The sequence below is a fragment of the Hemiscyllium ocellatum genome, chromosome 7 (assembly GCF_020745735.1).
Source record: "Hemiscyllium ocellatum isolate sHemOce1 chromosome 7, sHemOce1.pat.X.cur, whole genome shotgun sequence".
Taxonomy (NCBI): Eukaryota; Metazoa; Chordata; class Chondrichthyes; order Orectolobiformes; family Hemiscylliidae; genus Hemiscyllium; species Hemiscyllium ocellatum.
The window spans coordinates 103,697,901-103,718,270 of NC_083407.1; the positions used below are offsets into that span (position 1 = coordinate 103,697,901).

General features: G+C 42.5%; 1 protein-coding gene across 1 annotated transcript in view; it reads right to left on the reverse strand.

Annotated features, from left to right (window-relative positions):
• Positions 1-20,370, reverse strand: part of stradb (STE20 related adaptor beta) — a 37,041-nt gene that overhangs the window by 9,114 nt on the left and 7,557 nt on the right. Inside the window, exons 3-7 of the mRNA XM_060827609.1 lie at positions 18,329-18,425; positions 15,817-15,938; positions 14,228-14,336; positions 13,976-14,099; positions 9,789-9,960 (exon numbers count right to left, since the gene is read on the reverse strand). Of these exons, the coding sequence (XP_060683592.1) occupies positions 9,789-9,960; positions 13,976-14,099; positions 14,228-14,336; positions 15,817-15,938; positions 18,329-18,425 (624 nt within the window). The remainder of the gene's footprint in view (positions 1-9,788; positions 9,961-13,975; positions 14,100-14,227; positions 14,337-15,816; positions 15,939-18,328; positions 18,426-20,370) is intronic.

A 20,370-nucleotide genomic window follows, 5' to 3' on the forward strand; every position in this document is an offset into this window, starting at 1 on the left:
GTGAATACATGGGCTCCTGTCTGAAATAACTTCAGAGGCTGGCATTCCATCATTCAATCATCCTGTGTTTATATGTCAAGAGACCCTGACACTGACCCAACTCCCTCTGACAAGCTCTCAGGGTGAACAGAATCTCTGACACTCCATGTTTATTTATTTGTTTTTTTTCTTTTGTAGTGCTTATTTTTTCTCCAGCACCCATGGTGTGTGTGTGTGCAGGTGTGAGACACAAGGTGCACAAACCTTCATTCAATTTCCACCACCAGGAAGATAGGAAACACCCGAGTGGCCAGTGACAACTCCCTGTTTATTTTTTTTTCTTTTCACCCGAGTGGCCAGTGACAAGCACTGCCCTTCGCATCAAAGGACAATGCTGTGTGATCAACCTCCTGGTTAAATTTCTTTTTCTTTTTTTTTCTCTTTTTTTTAGTGCTTATTTTTTCCCCAGCACCCATGTGTGTGTGTGCGGGTGTGAGACGCAGTGAGAGACACAAAGTGCACAAATCTTTATTTAATTTCCACCACCAGGAAGAAAGGAAACACCCGAGTGGCCTGTGACAACTCCCTGTTTATATCTGTCAGCAGGAGCTTCCTGACTGGACCAGATTAACAGCCCCAATCAGGGAACTCATTCTATGAGGTCCACCTGACTGACCTCATTACTATCACTACACTGTCTGCACTGAATCAGTCTACTTTGACTTTGTTAGACATAGGAGAAAGTGAGGACTGCAGATGCTGGAGATCAGAGCTGAAAAATGTGTTGCTGGAAAAGCACAGCAGGTCAGGCAGCATCCAAGGAGCAGGTGAATCGACGTTTCGAGCATAAGCTGAAGGCCTTATGCCCGAAACGTCGATTCTCCTGCTCTTTGGATGCTGCCTGACCTGCTGCGCTTTTCCAGCAACATATTTTTCAGCTTTGTTACACATGGTTGGGCTCATGCTGAACTGTTTTTGTCCGAATTGACTTGTTTTGATTTTATTATTGTCACATGCATGGAGATAAAGTGAAAACTATTGTTTTGCATGCTATCCAGGAAAATCATACCTTAAGTATATCACGGTAATAGAACAGAATGCAAAAGTTTACAGCAATAGAGAAGGTGCAGAGAGAGAGAGATCAACTTTAATATTTGAGGGAGTGAAGGTTCACAGCTCCTTGAAAGTTGAGTCGCAGGTAGATAGGATAGTGACAAAGGTGTTTGGTCTGCTTTCCTTTATTTGTCAGAGTACTGAGTACAGGAGTTAGGAGGTCATGTTGCAGCTGTACAGGACATTGGTAGGCCACTGTTGGAATATTGCAAGCAATTCTGGTCTCCTTCCTATCGGAAAGATGTTGTGAAACTTGAAAGGGTTCAGAAAAGATTTACAAGGATGTTGCCAAGGTTGGAGGATTTGAGCTATAGGAAGAGGTTGAGTGGGCTAGGGCTGTTTTCCCTAGAGCTGAGGGATGACCTTTTAGAGCTTTATAAAATCATGAGGGGCATGGTTAGGATAAATAGGCAAAGTCTTTTCCCTGGGGTCGGGGAGTCCAGAACTAGAGGGCATAGGCTTAGGGTGAAAGGGGAAAGATATAAAAGAGACTTAAGGGGCAACTTTTTCACGCAGAAGGTGGTACGTGTGTGGGATGAGCTGCCAGAGGAAGTGGTGAAGGCTAGAACAATTGCAACATTTAAAAGGCATCTAGCTGGGTATATGAATAGGAAGGATTTGAAGGGATATGGGCCAGGTGCTGTCAGGTGGAACTAGATTGGGTTGGGATATCTGGTTGGCATGGACGAATTGGACCAAAGGGTCTGTTTCTATGTTATGCATCTTTATGACTATATAGGTCCATTCAGATGTCTGATAACAACAGGGAAGAAGCTGTTCTTGAATCTGTTGGTGTGTGTCTACAAACATGTTAGTAGGCAAGAGACAAAAATTAGACCATATCCATGCCAAATGTCTTTTTTTTTCAAATTGACCTCTTCAGACATGTGATGGCAAAGCTCTGGGACAGGTGGAACCTGAACGTGGGCCTTCTGGCTTGGAGGTAGAGACTATCACTGTGCACAAGAGCCCCAAAATACCAAGATTTCTATGCTTTTCGCCCCCAAGTCAATACTCAAAGCTCAGTACACTACACTCACTGAAGAAACTAAAAAAAAACACAGAATCTTTTCATGGGGCTTTACTCTCTTAGCGAGTACCTAGAGTTTTAAACTTTCTGGGTAATCCAAGATGGAGGATGGGAAAAATTTCTGACTGTAACAACTGTTCCTTTTTTTGAGATATTTTAGGTGCTGGAGGTGATTTCTTGAATTCCAGGAGCAGCAATTACTGTTTTATATGCTATTGCATTGTTTTGGAGCTTTGGGGGAAAAAAAAGGAGAAGAACAGACAAAGGAAGCAATGGTGAGGACAGTGCAGGAGAGAGAGGGAGAGAAAAAAAACCTGCACAATTACTGCCTTTGCTGTTTTTGAATTCATGTATCGCTGGACATCGGAGTGCATCTGGAGAAATTAACAAATAGTGAAATTCACAACTGATCTTGGAGTTTGGGCCAAGTTCACAACACAGAATCAGATAAGTTCATCGTTGTTTTAACTGTGTCCAATAGAAAGGCTGCAGTAGTGTGTAGAGTGGGTTCTTTCTTAATTATATGCTTTTGGAGATAAGTCTCTTGATTAAACTTAAAATATAAGTCATAACTATTAATTTAACCTGGGGCAGTGTTCTGTAGAGGAATAAGACAATGTTATTTTCTGGGTCTGTATATTGTGAAGGAGCAAAAATGGCCTTTGCAGTGATATGTACTATTTGTCAGATGTGGGAGTTTAAAGAGAATTTAAGGATTACTGCAGATTATATCTGCCATAAATGCTATTGGATGCGAACCTGATCAGATCGAATGGATTGGTTGGAGAGACAGTTAGAAGCGATGAGGAATTTGCAACAGCAACAGTATGTAATGGATGGCAGTTATAGGAAGGGGGGAAAGTCTCAGATATAGTCATAGAGATGGGTTAACTCCAGGAAGGGTAAGAGAGGTAGGCACGTTTCTGTGGCCAGTAAGAAAAAGCGGAATGTTGTGTTGTTTCCCTGGTGCCAGAATCAAGGATGTCTCAGAGAGGGTGCAGAATGTTCTCACGGGGTAAAGGGGCCAGCAAGAGGTCATTGTCCACATTGGAACCAACGACATAGGAAAGGAAAAGGATGAGATTCTGAAGGGAGATTACAGAGCGTTAGGCAGAAATTTAAAAAGGAGGTCCTCAAGGGTAGTAATATCTGGATTACTCCCAGTGCTACGGGCAGGAATAGGAGAACAGAGCAGATGAATGCATGGCTGAGGAGCTGGTGTATGGGAGAAGGATTCACATTTTTGGATCATTGGAATCTCTTTTGGGTTAGAAGTGATCTGTACAAGGAGAATAGATTGCACCTAAATTGGAAGGGGACTAATATACTGGCAGGGAAGTTTGCTAGAACTGCTCGGGAGGATTTAAACTAGTAAGGTGAGAGGGCGCCCAGTGAGACAGTGAGGAAAGAGATTAATCTGAGACTGGTACAGTTGAGAACAGAAGCGAGTCAAACAGTCAGGGCAGGCAGGGACAAGGTAAGACTAATAAATTAAACTGCATTTATTTCAATGCAAGGGGCCTAACAGGGAAGACAGATTAACTCAGGGCATGGTTAGGAACATGTGACTGGGATATCAGAGCAATTACAGAAACATGGCTCAGGGATGGTCAGGACTGGCAGCTTAATGTTCCAGGATACAAATGCTACAGGAAGGACAGAAAGGGAGGCAAGAGAGGAGGGGGTGTGGCATTTTTGATAAGGGAGAGCATTACAGCTGTGCTGAGGGAGGATATTTCTGGAAATACATCCAGGGACGTTATTTGGGTGGAAGTGAGAAATAAGAAAGGGATAATCACCTTATTGGGATTGTATTATAGACACCCTAATAGTCAGAGGGAAATTGAAAAACAAACTTGTGAGGAGATCTCAGACATCTGTAAGAATAGGAGGGTGGCTATGGTAAATGATTTTAACTCTCCAGACATAGATCGGGAACTACCATAGTGTTAAGGGTTTAGATGGAGAGAAATTTAAGTGTGTACAAGAACATTTTCTGATTCAGACTGTAGATGTACCTACTGGAGAAGGTGCAAAGCTTGACCTACTCTTGGGAAATAGGGCATGGCAGGTGACTGAGGTATCAGTGAGGGAGAACTTTGGGGCCAGTGACCATAATTGTATTAGTTTTAAAATAGTGATGGAACAGGAGACCAGATCTAAAAGTTAAAGTTCTAGATTGGAGGAAGGCAATTAGGCAAGAACTTTCAAAAGCTGACTGAGGGCAGATGTTCGCAGGTAAAGGGACGGCTGGAAAATGGGAAACTTTCAGAAATGAGATAACGAGAATCCAGAGACAGTATATTCCTGTTAGGGTGAAAGGGAAGGCTGGTAGGTGTAGGGAATGCTGGATGACTAAAGAAATTGAGGGTTTGGTTTAGAAAAAGGAGGAAGCATATGTCAGGTATAGACAGGATAGATCAAGTGAATCCTTAGAAGAGTATAAAGAAAGTAGGAGTATACTTAAGAGGGAAATCAGGAGGGCAAAAAAGGGGACATGAGATAGCTTTGGCAAATAGAATTAAGGAGAATCCAAAAGGGTTTTTACAAATACCTTAAGGACAAAAGGGTAACCTTTGTGTGGAGCTACAGAAAATGGGGGAGACACTAAATGAATATTTTGCACCAGTATTTACTGTAGAAAAGGATATGGAAGATATAGACTGTAGGGAAATAGATGATGATATCTTGCAAAATGTCCAGACTACAGAGGAGGAAGTGCTGGATGCCTTGAAATGGGTAAAGGTGGATAAATCCTTAGGACCTGATCAGGTGTACCCAAGAAGTCTGTGGGAAAATAGAGAAGTGAATCAGGAGGGACAGTATGAACATGTATTTGGAAAAGCGCAGCAGGTCAGGCAGCATCCAAGGAGCAGGAGAATCGACGCTTCCGGACATGAGCCCTTCTTCAGGGTTCCTACTGAAGGGCTCATGCCCGAAACGTCGATTCTCCTGCTCCTTGGATGCTGGCTGACCTGCTGCGCTTTTCCAGCAACAAATTTTCAGTTCTGATCTCCAGCAGCTGCAGATCTCACTTTCTTCATGTATTTGGAAAGGCAAGGACTGATTTTGGATAGTCAACATGGCTTTGTGCATGGGAAACCATGTCTCACAAATTTGATTGAATTTTTTGAAGAAGTAGCAAAGAAGATTGATGAGGGCAGAGCAGTAGATGTGATCTATATGGACTTCAGTCAGGCGTTCGACAAGGTTCCCCATGGGAGACTGATTAGCAAGGTTGGATCTCATGGAATACAGGGAGAACTAGCCATTTGGATACAGAACTGGCTCAAAGGTAGAATACAGAAGCTGGGTGGTGGAGGGTTGTTTTTCAGACTGGAGGCCTGTGACCAGTCGAGTGTCACAATGATCGGTGCTGAGTCCTCTACTTTTTGTCATTTACATAAATGATCTGGATGCGCACATAAGAGGTACAGTTAGTAAGTTTGCAGATGACACCAAATCTGGAGGTGTAGTGGACAGCGAAGAGGGTTACCTCAGATTATAACAGGATCTTGATCAGATGGGCCAATGGGCTCAGAAGTGGCAGATGGAGTTTAATTTAGACAATGCGAGGTGCTGTATTTTGGGAAAGCAAATCTTAGCAGGACTTATACACTTAGTGGTAAGGTCCTAGGGAGTGTTGCTGAACGAGACCTTGGGGTGCAGGTTCACAGCTCCTTGAAAGTGGAGTCGCAGGTAGATAGGATAGTGAAGAAGGCATTTGGTATGCTTTCCTTTATTGGTCAGAGTATTGAGTATAGGAGTTGGGAGGTCATGTTGCGGCTGTACAGAACATTGGTTACGCCACTGTTGGAATTCTGCGTGCAATTCTGGTCTCCTTCTTATCGGAAAGGTGTTGTGAAACTTGAAAGGGTTCAGAAAAGATTTACAAGGATGTTGCCAGGGTTGGAGGATTTGAGCTATCGGGAGAGGTTGAACAGGCTGGGGCTGTTTTCCCTGACGCGTTGGAGGCTGAGGGGTGACCTTATAGAGGTTTACAAAATTATGAGGGGCATGGATAGGGTAAATAGGCAAAGTCTTTTTCCTGGTGTCAGGAAGTCCAGAACTAGAGGGCATAGGTTTAGGGTGCGAGGGGAAAGCTATAAAAGAGACTTAAGGGGAAAGTTTTTCACCCAGAGGGTGGTACGTGTATGGAATGAGCTGCCAGAGGAAGTGGTGGAGGCTGGTACAATTGCAACCCTTAAGAGGCATTTGGATGGGTATATGAATAGGAAGGGTTTGGAGGGATATGGGCCGGGTGCTGGCAGATGGGATTAGATTGGGTTCGGATATCTGGTGGGCATGGATGGGTTAGACTGAAGGGTCTGTTTCCATGCTGTAAATCTCTATTACTCTATGACATAATACACTTTGCAATAACAGTAATTTTAAAAGCTCATAACACTGTCAAGTACTTTGCAGGAAGGTGGTCTGGATAACGGGACCCACTCAAAGCCCTTCCTCCCGTTCCACTTACAGAAGAAAAACACAAAGCCAGCCAATATCAAATTCTACAGCTCAGTGAAATGTTATTTCTCAACAAAATAAATCTGAAGTACCTGAATTGGATTGCTCAAAATGCATAGCAACAGGCAGGAATTCTGCTTAAGTATACTTGTGAAAATAAGCTGTATTATCTCAGCTTTTATTTCCATTAAGGGTTGATATAACTGAATTATGACTAAAGATGTTTGGGTAGATACAGAGACCTACTCTAATGTCGGAATGAAGAAGAGATAACACCTTAAAATTAAAATTAATGTGAAGCCATTCAAGAATGCTACATATTTCACACAATGTATTAAGTGATTGCAAACTGATGAATTTCTTGGTCACGAAAAGCACTATATAAATTCAAGCCCTTCTTATTTATATAAAACTCAAACATGCAAAACAAGCTAAATTTATAGGTTAACACATTATCACTGACATGGATATAGGACTGACTGGCTAACAGGAAATAAACAGCACAAAATTAGCTGGTTAATAGGATGCAAAGAGTAGGCATAAATGGCTTTTTTGCCTGAGTTGTGTGCCAAAGGGATTGGATTTGGGGAATTAACTTATAAATTACATAAGTGACTTGGATGAAGGGACTGAAGGTGTGGTAGGTAAATGTGCTGACGACACAAATGTAAGTAGGAAAGTAAGTTGTGAAGAGGACATAAGGATGATACAAAAACAAATATAAGATAGATTAAGTGAATGGGGAAAAGATCTAGTAAATTGGAGCATAATATGGATAAATGTGAAATTATCCATTTCTGAAGAATGAAAAATTATATAAGCTTGTAGAGGTCCAAGATGCAGAGGGATCTGGGTGTCCTGGTGCATAAACTACAAAAGGATAGAATGCACGGAGAGCAAGTAATTAGAAAGGCTGAGTAAATTTTAGTGGTTATTCTAAGAGTTATGAAATGCAAACATGGGGAGGTTTTGCTTGTTATACAAGGAATTGGTGACACCACATCTGGAGTACTGGGTAGAGTATGATTTTCCCTATTTATAGGAAGAATGTAAATGTATTGGAAGCAGTAGAAAGATTGTTGGAGTTTAGAACAGGTAACAGATGACTTGATGCAAGATGTGTTGCATGAAAATCCAGATTGGACATTGCTGTTTAAAACAAAAAAGGAATTGTCCACTTAAGACAAAGATGACACAACAATTCTTTTTGCAGAAGGTTGAATGTCTGTGGAACACTTTTCCTCAAAAAACAATGGACGCAGAGGCCCTGGATATTTTTAAGGCAGAGATAGATAGGCTTTCAGAACACAAAGGACTTGGAATATCATGGCTAAGTGAGAACGAGGAATAATCAGATCAACCATGACATTGTTGAATAGTGGAGCAAATTCAGGCAATTCCTGCTCATAACTCATCGGCTCATATGTAATTCTCCCACAAATAATTGTTAATGCCACAATAATTGGAAATGTGAAAACTGGATTTGATAAAATGGAAATAAGGGACATAGACAGGCTCAGGATGATTTCACAATGGAGGTACAATGGAGAGGTCTTGGCTCCTGGCTGCAGAGCTGGAGACAGACCCACATTTGCTCTCTTTATTGAGGGCCAAACATTAACAGCTAATCAGGTAATTAACGGTCACTAGCAAGGCAGGATATTCTGTCTGTTGAGTGCTCCAGCTTGAGGCATAGGATTGTGAAACAGTTCAGATGAAAGGTAAATAAGGGCAAGAAGGATTTTGCATGTTTGGGTTGTAAGGGAGATCACAGAATTATAGAATCCTTACAGTATGGAAGTAGGCTATTTGATCCGTTGAGTCTACTTGGGCCTTCCAAAGAGCACTCCACCCCAGACTCACCCCCCTAACCTACCCCTGTAAACCTATATTTCCCATGGCTAATCCATCCTGCTGCACACTGCCAGACACTACAGGCAACTTAGCATGGCTAATCCATTTAATCTGCACATCCTTGTTTTGAGAGAGAAAACTAGTGCACTCAGAGGAAACCATGCAGCCACGGGGAGAACGTGCCTACTCCACATGGTCACTCACCCAAGGCTGGAATCAAACCCATGCCTGTGACACCATAAGGCAGCAGTGCTCACCACTCAGCCATCATGCCACCCCAAATAGAGATGGTGCAAAGATCAGCAGCAACAGTAGAGGACTGGGTGGTGGCTCTCGTTCCCAATGTCAAGTCCTTCAATCAGCCAGTTATGCACTTTTAATGAGGCATCTCCCATCTCACCCTACTAACCCACCCCCTCCCCTTATCAACATCTACCTCCTCCACTGCATAAGCAACAGCCACAGATTTGCTTGTTATCTGCCCTGCTATTGATGGCCTATCAGTGACAGCAGGAAGAGTCCCTTAATTGAGCATTAATAGCCCACTTATGGGCTTCAATTTGGTCCAGGGCAGCAAGGTAGTCCAATGGTGTAATCAGGGTAGAGATGGGAAGGCGGTGGATTCCCCACCCATCACTATCCACCCAATTGGATACCCTCTCTGCCTCCAAATAGATTAGATTAGATTAGACTTACAGTGTGGAAACAGGCCCTTCGGCCCAACAAGTCCACACCGACCCGCCGAAGCGCAACCCACCCATACCCCTACATTTACCCTTACCTAACACTACGGGCAATTTAGCATGGCCAATTCACCTGACCCGCACATCTTTGGACTGTGGGAGGAAACCGGAGCACCCGGAGGAAACCCACGCAGACACGGGGAGAACGTGCAAACTCCACACAGTCAGTCGCCTGAGTCGGGAATTGAACCCGGGTCTCAGGCGCTGTGAGGCAGCAGTGCTAACCACTGTGCCACCGTGCCGCCCACCAATCTTGGAGGAAGGGCATAAAATACTGCCCAGAGTAAAGATACAGAAATCAGCCATGAACTAATTGAAGAGTGGGACAGGTTGGGGGGATTGCATACTTTCTTCCTTTTCTTATATTTGTGAATACAGTTATTCCAAGGAAGTTAAAAAATATTGTTTCTATTACATCACACTGTTAACTCTATTTGAAACCCAACATTGCATTCTAAATGGTGCAGTAATACCATTTGAAAAATACAGTGCTCAGTTAGATAAATAAATTATTCTGTATCCTTCATATAAAGTTAAGTGAGTATTCAAGATAGTAAGTTGTGATTACACGCAAGCACACAACTAAGCAGAAAATGTACCTGCTGGAGAATCTCAGGGCTCAGCCAAGGTAAAACAGAAGCACTGAACTCTGGGAAGTCGTACACAACTTTTAACCTTTGTCCATCTGTGATCATATTGCAGAGACCATGCAGACCAGTGAGATAAATGTGACCCTCCCCAGATATTAGCATGTGGTTGGGTCTAACACATCTGTTGAAGAGAAAACAACATTTTTGGAACCTGATGAGCTTAGCTTGACTGCATTTGAAAGTATTTTCTGAAGAAACACAGGAACACAGAAAATGGGAGCAAGAATGAGGCATTCGACCCTTCAAGTCTGGTCTGCCATTCATGGCTGATCATCCTACTTGGAACTCTATTTCAGTTTTCCCCACTTATCCTTTGATTCCCTTGAACCCTATAGTGATTGTAGTGTAGAATAAATGTAATAACTCTCATAATGCCTATAAAAATTCACAGATTGGTCCATACCAGTTCTGTCTCTTGCACTTCGCAACAGAATTCAAGCTTGCATCGCACTATCCTCGAAGTTTTACATCAGCAGACTGCTTCAACTGTAACCAAAAGGAAACTATACAAACTCAGTCAGTCAGTGTGAAGGATGGTTTCTGGGATTTTTAAGAAGTTTTTTGTGGGTTATGCGCACCCCTAACAAGGCCAGCATTTGTTACTGCTCCCTAATTGCCATCAAGATTATGATGAGCTGCCTTGAGTGTCATGTAGTATAGACATACCTGCAGTGCTGTTATGTATGGAATGCCAAGATTTTGAATCAGTGATCATGAAGGAAAAACAATGCATTCCCAAATCAGGATAGCTGTAGGAGAATGATGGTGCAGGGTAGATCTTTCCTTGTACCTTTTGCCTTTACCCTTCTAGGGGTAGAGCTCTTGGGTTTGGAAAGTGTTGAAGGAGTCTTGGTGAGTTGCTGCAGTGCATAAGGTTGCAGGTACACACTGCTGCCATTGTGCATTGTGGTGAAGGGAGTGAATGTTTAAATTGGTGGATGGAATGCCAATCAAGTGATCTGCTTTGTCCTGCTGGGTAACTTGACAATTCCAAGCCTTGGACCTGCTCTTAGAATCATATAGCATGAAAACAGGCCCTTGAGTTCAACTCGTCCATGCCAACCAGGTTTCCTAAATTGATCTAGCCCCATTTGCCTGCGTTTGGTCCATATCCCTAAACCTTTCCTATTCACGTACCTGTCGAAATGTCTTAAATGTTGTAATTCTACCCGCCTCTACCATTTCCTCTGGAACCTCATTCCATACATGCACCACCCTCTGTGTGAAGAAGTTGTCCCTTTTAAATCTTGCCCCCTTACCTTATATCTATGCCCTCTAGTTTTGGATTCTCCTACCGTGAGGAATAGATCTTGGCTAGTCACCTTATCTAATCTGCTCAATTTTATAATCACTCTAAGGTTATCTCTCAGCTTCCTATGCTCCAGGGTAAAAGGTCCCAGACTATCCAGGCTCTCCTTACAACTCAAACGACTGAATCAGTATAGACAGACAAACTTGATCTGACTTATTGCATAGCAATGGAAACAAATATTAAACAACTATGCTATAATACAGTACATGCAGTTTGTATTTTCATATCAGGCAATTGTTCAAACCAGGAAGACAAGTGTTACTAATGCACTGTTACAAAAATATGTAAATGTATATTAATAGACACATGCTATTTTTGGTCCTGGGAAAGCAGGACTGTAGGGAATCTAATCTAATCAGTCTTTGCCTTGCCAAATATATGTACATCCTGTCCCTCAGGATTCCCTCCAACAACTTGCCCGACACCGACGTCAAGCTCACCGGTCTATTGTTCCCTGGTTTGTCCTTACCATCCTTCTTAAACAGTGGCACTATGTTAGCCAACCTCCAGTCTTTTGGCACCTCACCTGTGACTTTCAAAGAGACAAATATCTCAGCAAGAGGCCCAGCAATCACTTCCCTGGCTTCCCACAGAGTTCTAGGGTACACATGATCAGGTCCTGGGGATTTATTCATTTTTATGCGTTTCAGGATATCCTCTGTAATATGGGCATTTTTCAAGATGTTGCCATCTATTTCCCTACATTCTGTTTCTTCCACGACCTTTTCCACAGTAAATACTGATGCAAAATATTCATTTAGTATCACTCCATCTCCTGTGGCTCCACGCAAAGGCCACCTTGCTGATCTTTGAGGGGCCATGTTCTCTCTCTAGTTACCCTGTTAAAGCCCTTTGGATTCTCCTTAATTCTATTTGCCAAAGCTATCTCATGTCCCCTTTTAGCCCTCCTGATTTCCCTCTTAAGTATACTCCTACTTTCTTTATACTCTTCTAAGGATTCACTTGATCTATCCTGTCTATACCTGACATATGCTACCTTCTCTTTCTTAACCAAACCCTCAATTTCTTTAGTCATCCAGCATTCCCTACACCTACCAGCCTTCCCTTTCACCCTAACAGGAATATACTGTCTCTGGATTCTCGTTATCTCATTTCTGAAAGTTTCCCATTTTCCAGCCGTCCCTTTACCTGCGAACATCTGCCCTCAGTCAGCTTTTGAAAGTTCTTGCCTAATTGCCTTCCTCCAATCTAGAACTTTAACTTTTAGATCTGGTCTCCTGTTCCATCACTATTTTAAAACTAATACAATTATGGTCACTGGCCCCAAAGTTCTCCCTCACTGATACCTCAGTCACCTGCCATGCCCTATTTCCCAAGAGTAGGTCAAGCTTTGCACCTTCTCCAGTAGGTACATCTACAGTCTGAATCAGAAAATGTTCTTGTACACACTTAAATTTCTCTCCATCTAAACCCTTAACACTATGGTAGTTCCCGATCTATGTCTGGAGAGTTAAAATCATTTACCATAACCACCCTCCTATTCTTACAGATGTCTGAGATCTCCTCACAAGTTTGTTTTTCAATTTCCCTCTGACTATTAGGGAGTCTATAATACAATAAGATGATCATCCCTTTCTTATTTCTCAGTTCCACCCAAATAACGTCCTTGGATGTATTTCTGGGGATATCCTCCCTCAGTAGAGCTGTAATGCTATCCCTTATCAAAAAAATGCCACTCTCCCTCCTCTCTTGCCTCCCTTTCTGTCCTTCCTGTAGCATTTGTATCCTGGAACATTAAGCTGCCAGTCTTGTCACTCGAGAAGAAAGTGAGGTCTGCAGATGCTGGAGATCACAGCTGAAAATGTGTTGCTGGAAAAGCGCAGCAGGTCAGGCAGCATCCAAGGACCAGGAGACCCGACATTTTGGGCATCAATCCCTGAGCCACGTTTCTGTAATTGCTATGATATCCCAGTCCCATGTTCCTAACCATGCCCTGAATTTATCTGCCTTCCCTGTTAGGCCTCTATTGAAATTAATGCAATTTAGTTTATCAGTCCTAACTTGTTCTCCGCTTTGTCCCTGCCTGCCCTGACTGTTTGACTCGCTTCTTTTTCTCAACTGTACCAGTCTCAGATTGATCTCTTTCCTCACTATCTCCCTGGGTCCCATCCCCATCTTACTAGTTTAAATCCTCCCGAACAGCTCAAGCAAATTGCCTGCCAGTATGCTAGCCCTCTTCCAATTCAAGTACAATCAGTCCTTCTTGTTCAGGTCACTTTCTACTCCAGAAGAAATTTCAATGATCCAAAAGTGTGAATCCTTCTCCCATGCACTAGCTCATCAGCCATGCATTCATCTGCTCTATCCTCCTATTCCTGCCCTCACTAGCTCGTAGCACCGGGAGTAATCCAGATATTACTACTCTCAAAGACCTCCTTTTTAAACTCCTGCTTAACTCTCTATATTCTTCCTTCAGAATCTCATCATCTTCCTTTCCTATGTTGTTGGTTCCAATGTGTACAATGATCTCCTGCTGCACTCTGTCCGAGACATCCTCGATCCTGGCACCAAGGAGGCAACACACCATTTTGATTTTTCACTGCTGGCCACAGAAATGTCTGTCTGTACCACGGACTAGAGAGCCCCCTAACACAATTGATTCCTCTTGACACAGCTTTTTCAACCATTCTAATCCACAAATGCACGCTTGAAAATGAAAATAAGATCAACATGTGGTTTGGTCTCCAAAACATGCCCGTGAAAAGCATAAAAAACGGTGACAGTTATGAAAGATGTGAGAGATAGGAGACAGAAATGAGCTCATCCAAAAATTAAGACTGGCCGCCTTAAATTCTAAATTTACCTGTGAATGCATCCCATTCGATGAATATAATCCAGTGCCTTCAAAACTCCATGAAAAATGTGCGCAATGAGACTTTCACTCATGCCTTCAGTAAAATACATCTTTAGGAGACTGCTGGCTGAACCTACACAAATACAGAAAGGCAAGCTTACAGAAAACATATGCATATTGATTAAATATGGCTTTTAAGTACAAAATGTAAGACATGGAAGATCGCAACAGAGGAAGCTGTGTGTCTACATTTTCTCTTACCATAAGCTGTGAATGCCATAATGACCCATAACTCGCAGCCCTGTGTGAAAACGGCTCTGTGTGGCAGAATGTTTGGGTGCCGGAGTAATTGCCAGAGAAGAAGCTCATTCTGAAAACAAAGTGTAAATTCTTTGGGTCAAAAGCAACATGCTGAGCACTGTGGCTGTGGTCAAAGGAGCACATATCATCTCTGGTTTGCTGCTTATCTGGCGACAATACAAATCATAGCTACCAGCACAGTGGTTCAGTGATTAGCACTGCTGCTTCACAGTGCCAGGGACAATTCTCGCCCTGGGTGACTGTGTGAAGTTTGCACATTCTCCCCATGTCTGTGAAAGTTTCCTTCCAGGTGCTAAGGTTTCTTCCCACAGTCCAAAGATCCGCAGATTAGGGGGATTGACCATACTAAATTGCCTATAGTGTCCAGGGATGTGCAGGCTAGGTGGATTAGCCATGAGACATGCATAGTTTCAGGGAAAGGGGTTTGGGTCTGGATGGGATGCTGTTCAGAATGTTGCTGTGGACCCGATGGGCCAAATAGCCTGATTTCACACTGTAAGGATACCGTGATTCTATGAGGATAGTCTCTAACTCATTGATTGAGTAAGGAATAAGTCTGATAACAGGTATTTATCTTAGTTTAGCTCAGGATAATGGCAATTATGATGCTAATATTGGCTTCAACACTCCGTTATGAGAAGCAGTTTCCATGCCCTGGTCACCATTCAACCATTGCCAGCTATAAAGTCAGCATCTTCTAAGTAAACAGCCAATGCTCCATGATCAAATAAATCACATCACTCATTAGTGGGTCTCAGAAGTTACATCAATAGAGATAAAATCCTGCAATTATTTAGTGAACAACTGAATGTTCAAATGGGAAATTTGAGGTTATGGATGGTTGAATTATGTACGAAGGGGGCAAATTCACCATTTGTAGTTATCTTACCATACAAAGTTTTGCATTCTATTCACCCATAAGAGCAACAATAATTACCATTTATTTTGGTCAGTCAATGCTGGAGAAGCTAGAGGGGTTCTCTTTAGAGCAGAGCAGATTGAGGCAAGAATTGATAAATGTGTGCCAATTTAGATAAGGTTTAGGTATACAAAAGCTGTTTGCATTAGCTGATGGTACAAGCACTAGGAGGCAGGTTTAAGGTCTTAGCAAGAGATACGGGGATCTTGTGAGGAAGAATTTTAAACAAAGTAAGTGGTGGTGGCCTGGCATTTGCTGCCTTTGAAGGAGGTGAAAGTGTAGAGAAAGAATTATTTCAAACAGTAACTGGATAGACACCCAAGGGAAATAAATTTGCAGGGAGTATGGGAATACTCCAGAATGTGGCTGACTGGATTTCCATGCAGAGAATCAGCATCAATTCGGTAGGCCAAATGACCTACTTCTATGTTGTGATGACTTAATGTGACAAAGGGTCACTGGCTTCAGGGAAGAGGCAGCGGTGGACAGTTCAGATTACTTATTTAATCTACCAAACTATTCAATAAGTTTTAAAAGATATGAGCTCAATTAGCCAATATTTAGCACACTTAAAATATATATTTTTTCTAAGCATGTCCATGATACTGACCTGCAGGGAGGCGAGATTATCTTCAGAACAGGTGTCCATATTAGTGCGTTTCACAACCACCATTTTACCTGATGGGATGTGTTTAGCCAGATTCACTGTGGTTAAATTACTAAAACTCTTGCCTACCACAGAAAAACAAGAACAAAAAAAATGTGATAATCAGATTCTTAGTTTTCATTGTTGTAGTAAAACTAGAGGCAAAACACTCTGCATAGACATGATATGCATATTGTCCCTAGAATGATTTCACAATTCTGTGTCTTGAACGGACATATTCTGCATAGCAGAATACTGAGAGAATGCTGCACGATCAGAGGTACAGTTTTTTGGGTGACACTAAAGCAAGGGCCTCATTCACCCACTAAGTAAAACAATCCCATGGCATAATTCAAAGGTAAGCTGCAGCATTCTTTACTTAGGTTCTTTACTCAAAGTGGTAAGGGCATGGCATGCCCTGCCTGCCAATGTAGTTAACTCAGCCACATTAGGGAGATTTAAACAATCCTTGGACAAGCACATGGATGATGATGGGATAGTGCAATGGGATGAGCTTAGATTAGTTCACAGGTCAAGGCAACATCAAGGGTCTGTTCTGCGCTGTATTGTTCTATGTTCTATTGTTCTATTTTCACCACTACATAGAGTCATAGACAGGTACAGCACAGAAACAGAACCTTCGGTCCAACCCATCCATGTCGACCAGATATCCCAACCCAATCTAGTCCCACCTGCCAGCATGCGGCCCATATCCTTCTAAACCCTTCTTATTTATATACCCATCCAGGTGCCTTTTAAATGTTGCAATTGTACCAGCCTCCACCACATCCTCTGGCAGCTCATTCCACACACGTACCACCCTCTGCATGAAAAAGTAGCCCTTTAGGTCTCTTTTATATCTTTCTCCTCTCACCCGAAACCTATGCCCTCTCGTTCTGGATTCCCCCAACCCAGGGAAAAGACTTTGTCTTTTTATCCTATCCATGCCCCTCATAATTTTGTCAACCTCTATAAGGTCACCCCTCAGCCTCTGACGCTCCAGGGAAAACAGCCCCAGCCTGTTCAGCCTCTCCCGATAGCTCAAATCCTCCAACTCTGGCAACATCTTTGTAAATCTTTCGGGTTTCACAACATCTTTCTGATATGAAGGAGACCAGAATTGCACACAATATTCCAAAAGTGGCCTAACCAATGTACAGCCTCAACATGACCTCCCAACCCCTGTACTCAATACTCTGACCAACAAAGGAAAGCATACCAAATGCCTTCTTCACTATCCTATCTACCTGCGACTCCACTTTCAAGGAGCTGTGAACCTCCACTCCAAGGTCTCTTTGTTCAGCAACACTCCCTAGGACCTTACCATTTAGTGTGTAAGTCCTGCTAAGATTTGCTTTCCCAAAATGCAACACCTTGCATTTATCTGAATTAAACTCCATCATCCACCTCTCAGCCCATTGGCCCATCTGATCAAGATCCTGTTGTAATCTGAGATAACCTTCTTCGCTGTCCACTACATCTCCAATTTTGATATCATCTGCAAACTTACTAACTATATCTCTTATGTTCACATCCAAAACACTTATACATAAAAAAAGTAGTGGACCCAGCACCGATCCTTGTGGCACTTCACTGATCACAGCCCTCCAGTCTGAAAAATAACCCTCCACCACCCACCTTCTGTCTTCTACCTTTGAGGCAGTTCTGTATCCAAATGGCTAGTTCCCCCTGTATTCCGTGAGATCTGACCTTGCTAACCAGTCTCCCATGGGGAATCTTGTCGAACGCCTTACTGAAGTCCATCAAAGACAAAAAATGCTGCATAAACTCAGCAGGTCCGGCAGCATCTGTGAGGGAAATCAAAGTTATTGTTTTAGGTCCAGTGCCCCTTCTTCAGAATAGTTCTGTTTTCCAGGGTTGGAACTCTTCTGGGTACCCTCCCAGATACCAGTTTCAGAGTTAACGTATTCAATTTAGGTCCAGTAAGACTCTTTTGTTGTCTCGAGTCTGCATACAATTGCTTGCTGGCTAGGATCTTGAAGACAATTTTAACCATTTGGACAAGCCTTGGCTTTGTTTTGGGATTTTGCTATGGGCTGACCTTGAGTTCTTCTGATCAGGATCCCTCTCTGCGAGGCTATGTACTTGCCTGCACTCACATGGTGGTCTTCAGTCAGACTGGCGAGGGGTCTACTTCTATCAGAATTCCCTGCATCTCAAGTTCCATGTGCCACACTTTCAGTGATAAAGCCAGCTATAGCACTGTTTCTAGTCCAGTTGGGGTTCAGCTAGTAGGAACTTTTACATATTCACCTCATTAATCTCACATATCAAATCATCTTTTTAAGAATTAAACCAAAGTCACAAACTTCTGCAAGTCATCTTAACTTAGTCAAAAATCCCAAAATGGACTCCTCTTGGTTCTCAAATTGCCAAGTAAAAACAAAAACTTCTCAAGAATTAGAGGAGGCTGAGATAGTCTGGTGCTAAAAATAACTTTACACAGTATTTTTACCTAGTTCAGACTGAAGCTCATACTGACTGGCACTGTTGGAATATATAATGTTAGAATCTTGCAAAGTGCTCTTTGAATGTCTGGCAACTTCATTGCTCTGTGCGGAAGAAAACATTAATTAGAATGATAATGTGCTCAAGAAATGAAAAAGAGAATGACAGTGCTGTGAATTAAACTTATTTTATTATTGATATTACATCCTGCATTAATTATATCCAGATAGGCCTTGGTGTCAGGCAGATAAGAATTGTCACAAAAAATTAAACTGTCAGAGTTTGTTTGCTCAAGAATTATTGAATAAACCAACATCCTGAATTGTCATAGAGATGTACAGCATGGAAACAGACCTTTGGTCTAATTTCACCATTCCAACCAGATATCCCAACCCAATCTAGTCCCACCTGCCAGCAGCCGACTCATATCCCTCCAAACTCTTCCTATTCATATACCCATCCAGATGCCTTTCAAATGTTGTAATTGTACCAGCCTCCACCTCTGGCAGCCCATTCCACACACTCATCCGCCTCTGCATGAAAAAATTGCTCCTTAGGTTTCTTTTACATCTTTCCCCTCTCACCCTAAACCTTTGCCGTCTAGTTCTGGACTCCCCAACCCCAGGGAAAAGACTTTGTCTATTTACCCTATCCGTGCCCGTCATGATTTTATAAACCTCTATATGGTCACCCTTTAGCCTCAGACGCTCCAGGGAAAACAGCCTTAGCCCATTCAGCCTCTCCCTATAGCTCAAATCCTTCAACCCTAGCAACATTCTTGTAAATTTTTTCTGAACCCTTTCGTGTTTCACAACATCATTCCAAAGGAAAGGAGACCAGAATTGCATGCAATATTCCGAAAGTGGCCTCACCAATATCCTGTACAGCTGCAACATGATCTCCTAAATATTTGCAGTATATGTTAGACTCTTACAGCTGAAACTTCCTAGCCTGAGGTGAGTTAGGAAGCAGGACCAGAAGTAAAGTTGGTAAGTTAACTCTTCAGCTGGTTACTCAATGTATTCCCACCTCCAAACATCCTTATCAGATACACAGTCAATATAACAGACTAGATGCCCTGAAGCAGTGGTTATCCAATTAGGTCTATTGGTGAGCCACTTGTGGCAATTTTGATGGTGATGCCAGGACCCAGCCAAGAGCAGATTGATTCCCTGGTGAATTTGGAAAGCAACAGGAAGCAACCTATCAGTGATAAGTTGGGGGCCATCAAAGCCTCAATTCTATCAGCCACCAGGATGTGACAACCATGGCCATTGTATGGAGGGACTGCAGCTATGCCTGATTTTTTTCAATCTTCTCTAATGCTGGAGTTTTAAGGCATTCTGCCATTCTCCTGGCTGCTTGAGCAGCATCCACTTTTACCGATGAAGCTGCTGGTTAGACATCATGATCGGCCATCATTTTGAACCACCACCTTCCATAGTCCATCTGCTGATCTTAATAGGTCTGGCAAGATTGCAACCAACATTCTAATGTAGCCACTTCCAAGTTTCTGATCTACAACTGAAGTTGGTGTCAGGATTGTGGCCCAACCAGCAAAATTTAGCCCTTAGCCACTTTATCCTGATGAAGCCCACAGTATTTTAAATGGATAACTTCCATACATTCATATCATAGAAGAGGGGTTCAGGAGGAGGCCAAGTAGCTCCTCAAACCTCTTCAGACAGGGCATCAGTTTTGAAATTAACAATTGATCTAATTTCAATTTCCTTTTGTGGAAGAGAGTTCCAAACATATAGCATTGGTTGTGGGGCATACTTCCTAAATGCATCACAAAAGGGTTCAGCTCTAATTTTCAGATGACAAATTCTGGTCTTACAAGTTTCCAATTAGTGGAAGCGATTTCTCCCAGACTGCCCTATCCATCCTCCTTAATATTTTCAAAACTTCAAACAAGTTAGCCAGTCCAGAGAATGACATCATAATCTAACTAATCTCTTCTCATGTCCCAACCCTCAAGACCAAGTATCCTTCTGATAAAGTGACTCTGCATTCCAACTGCCCAACATATCTGTTCTGAGGTGTGGT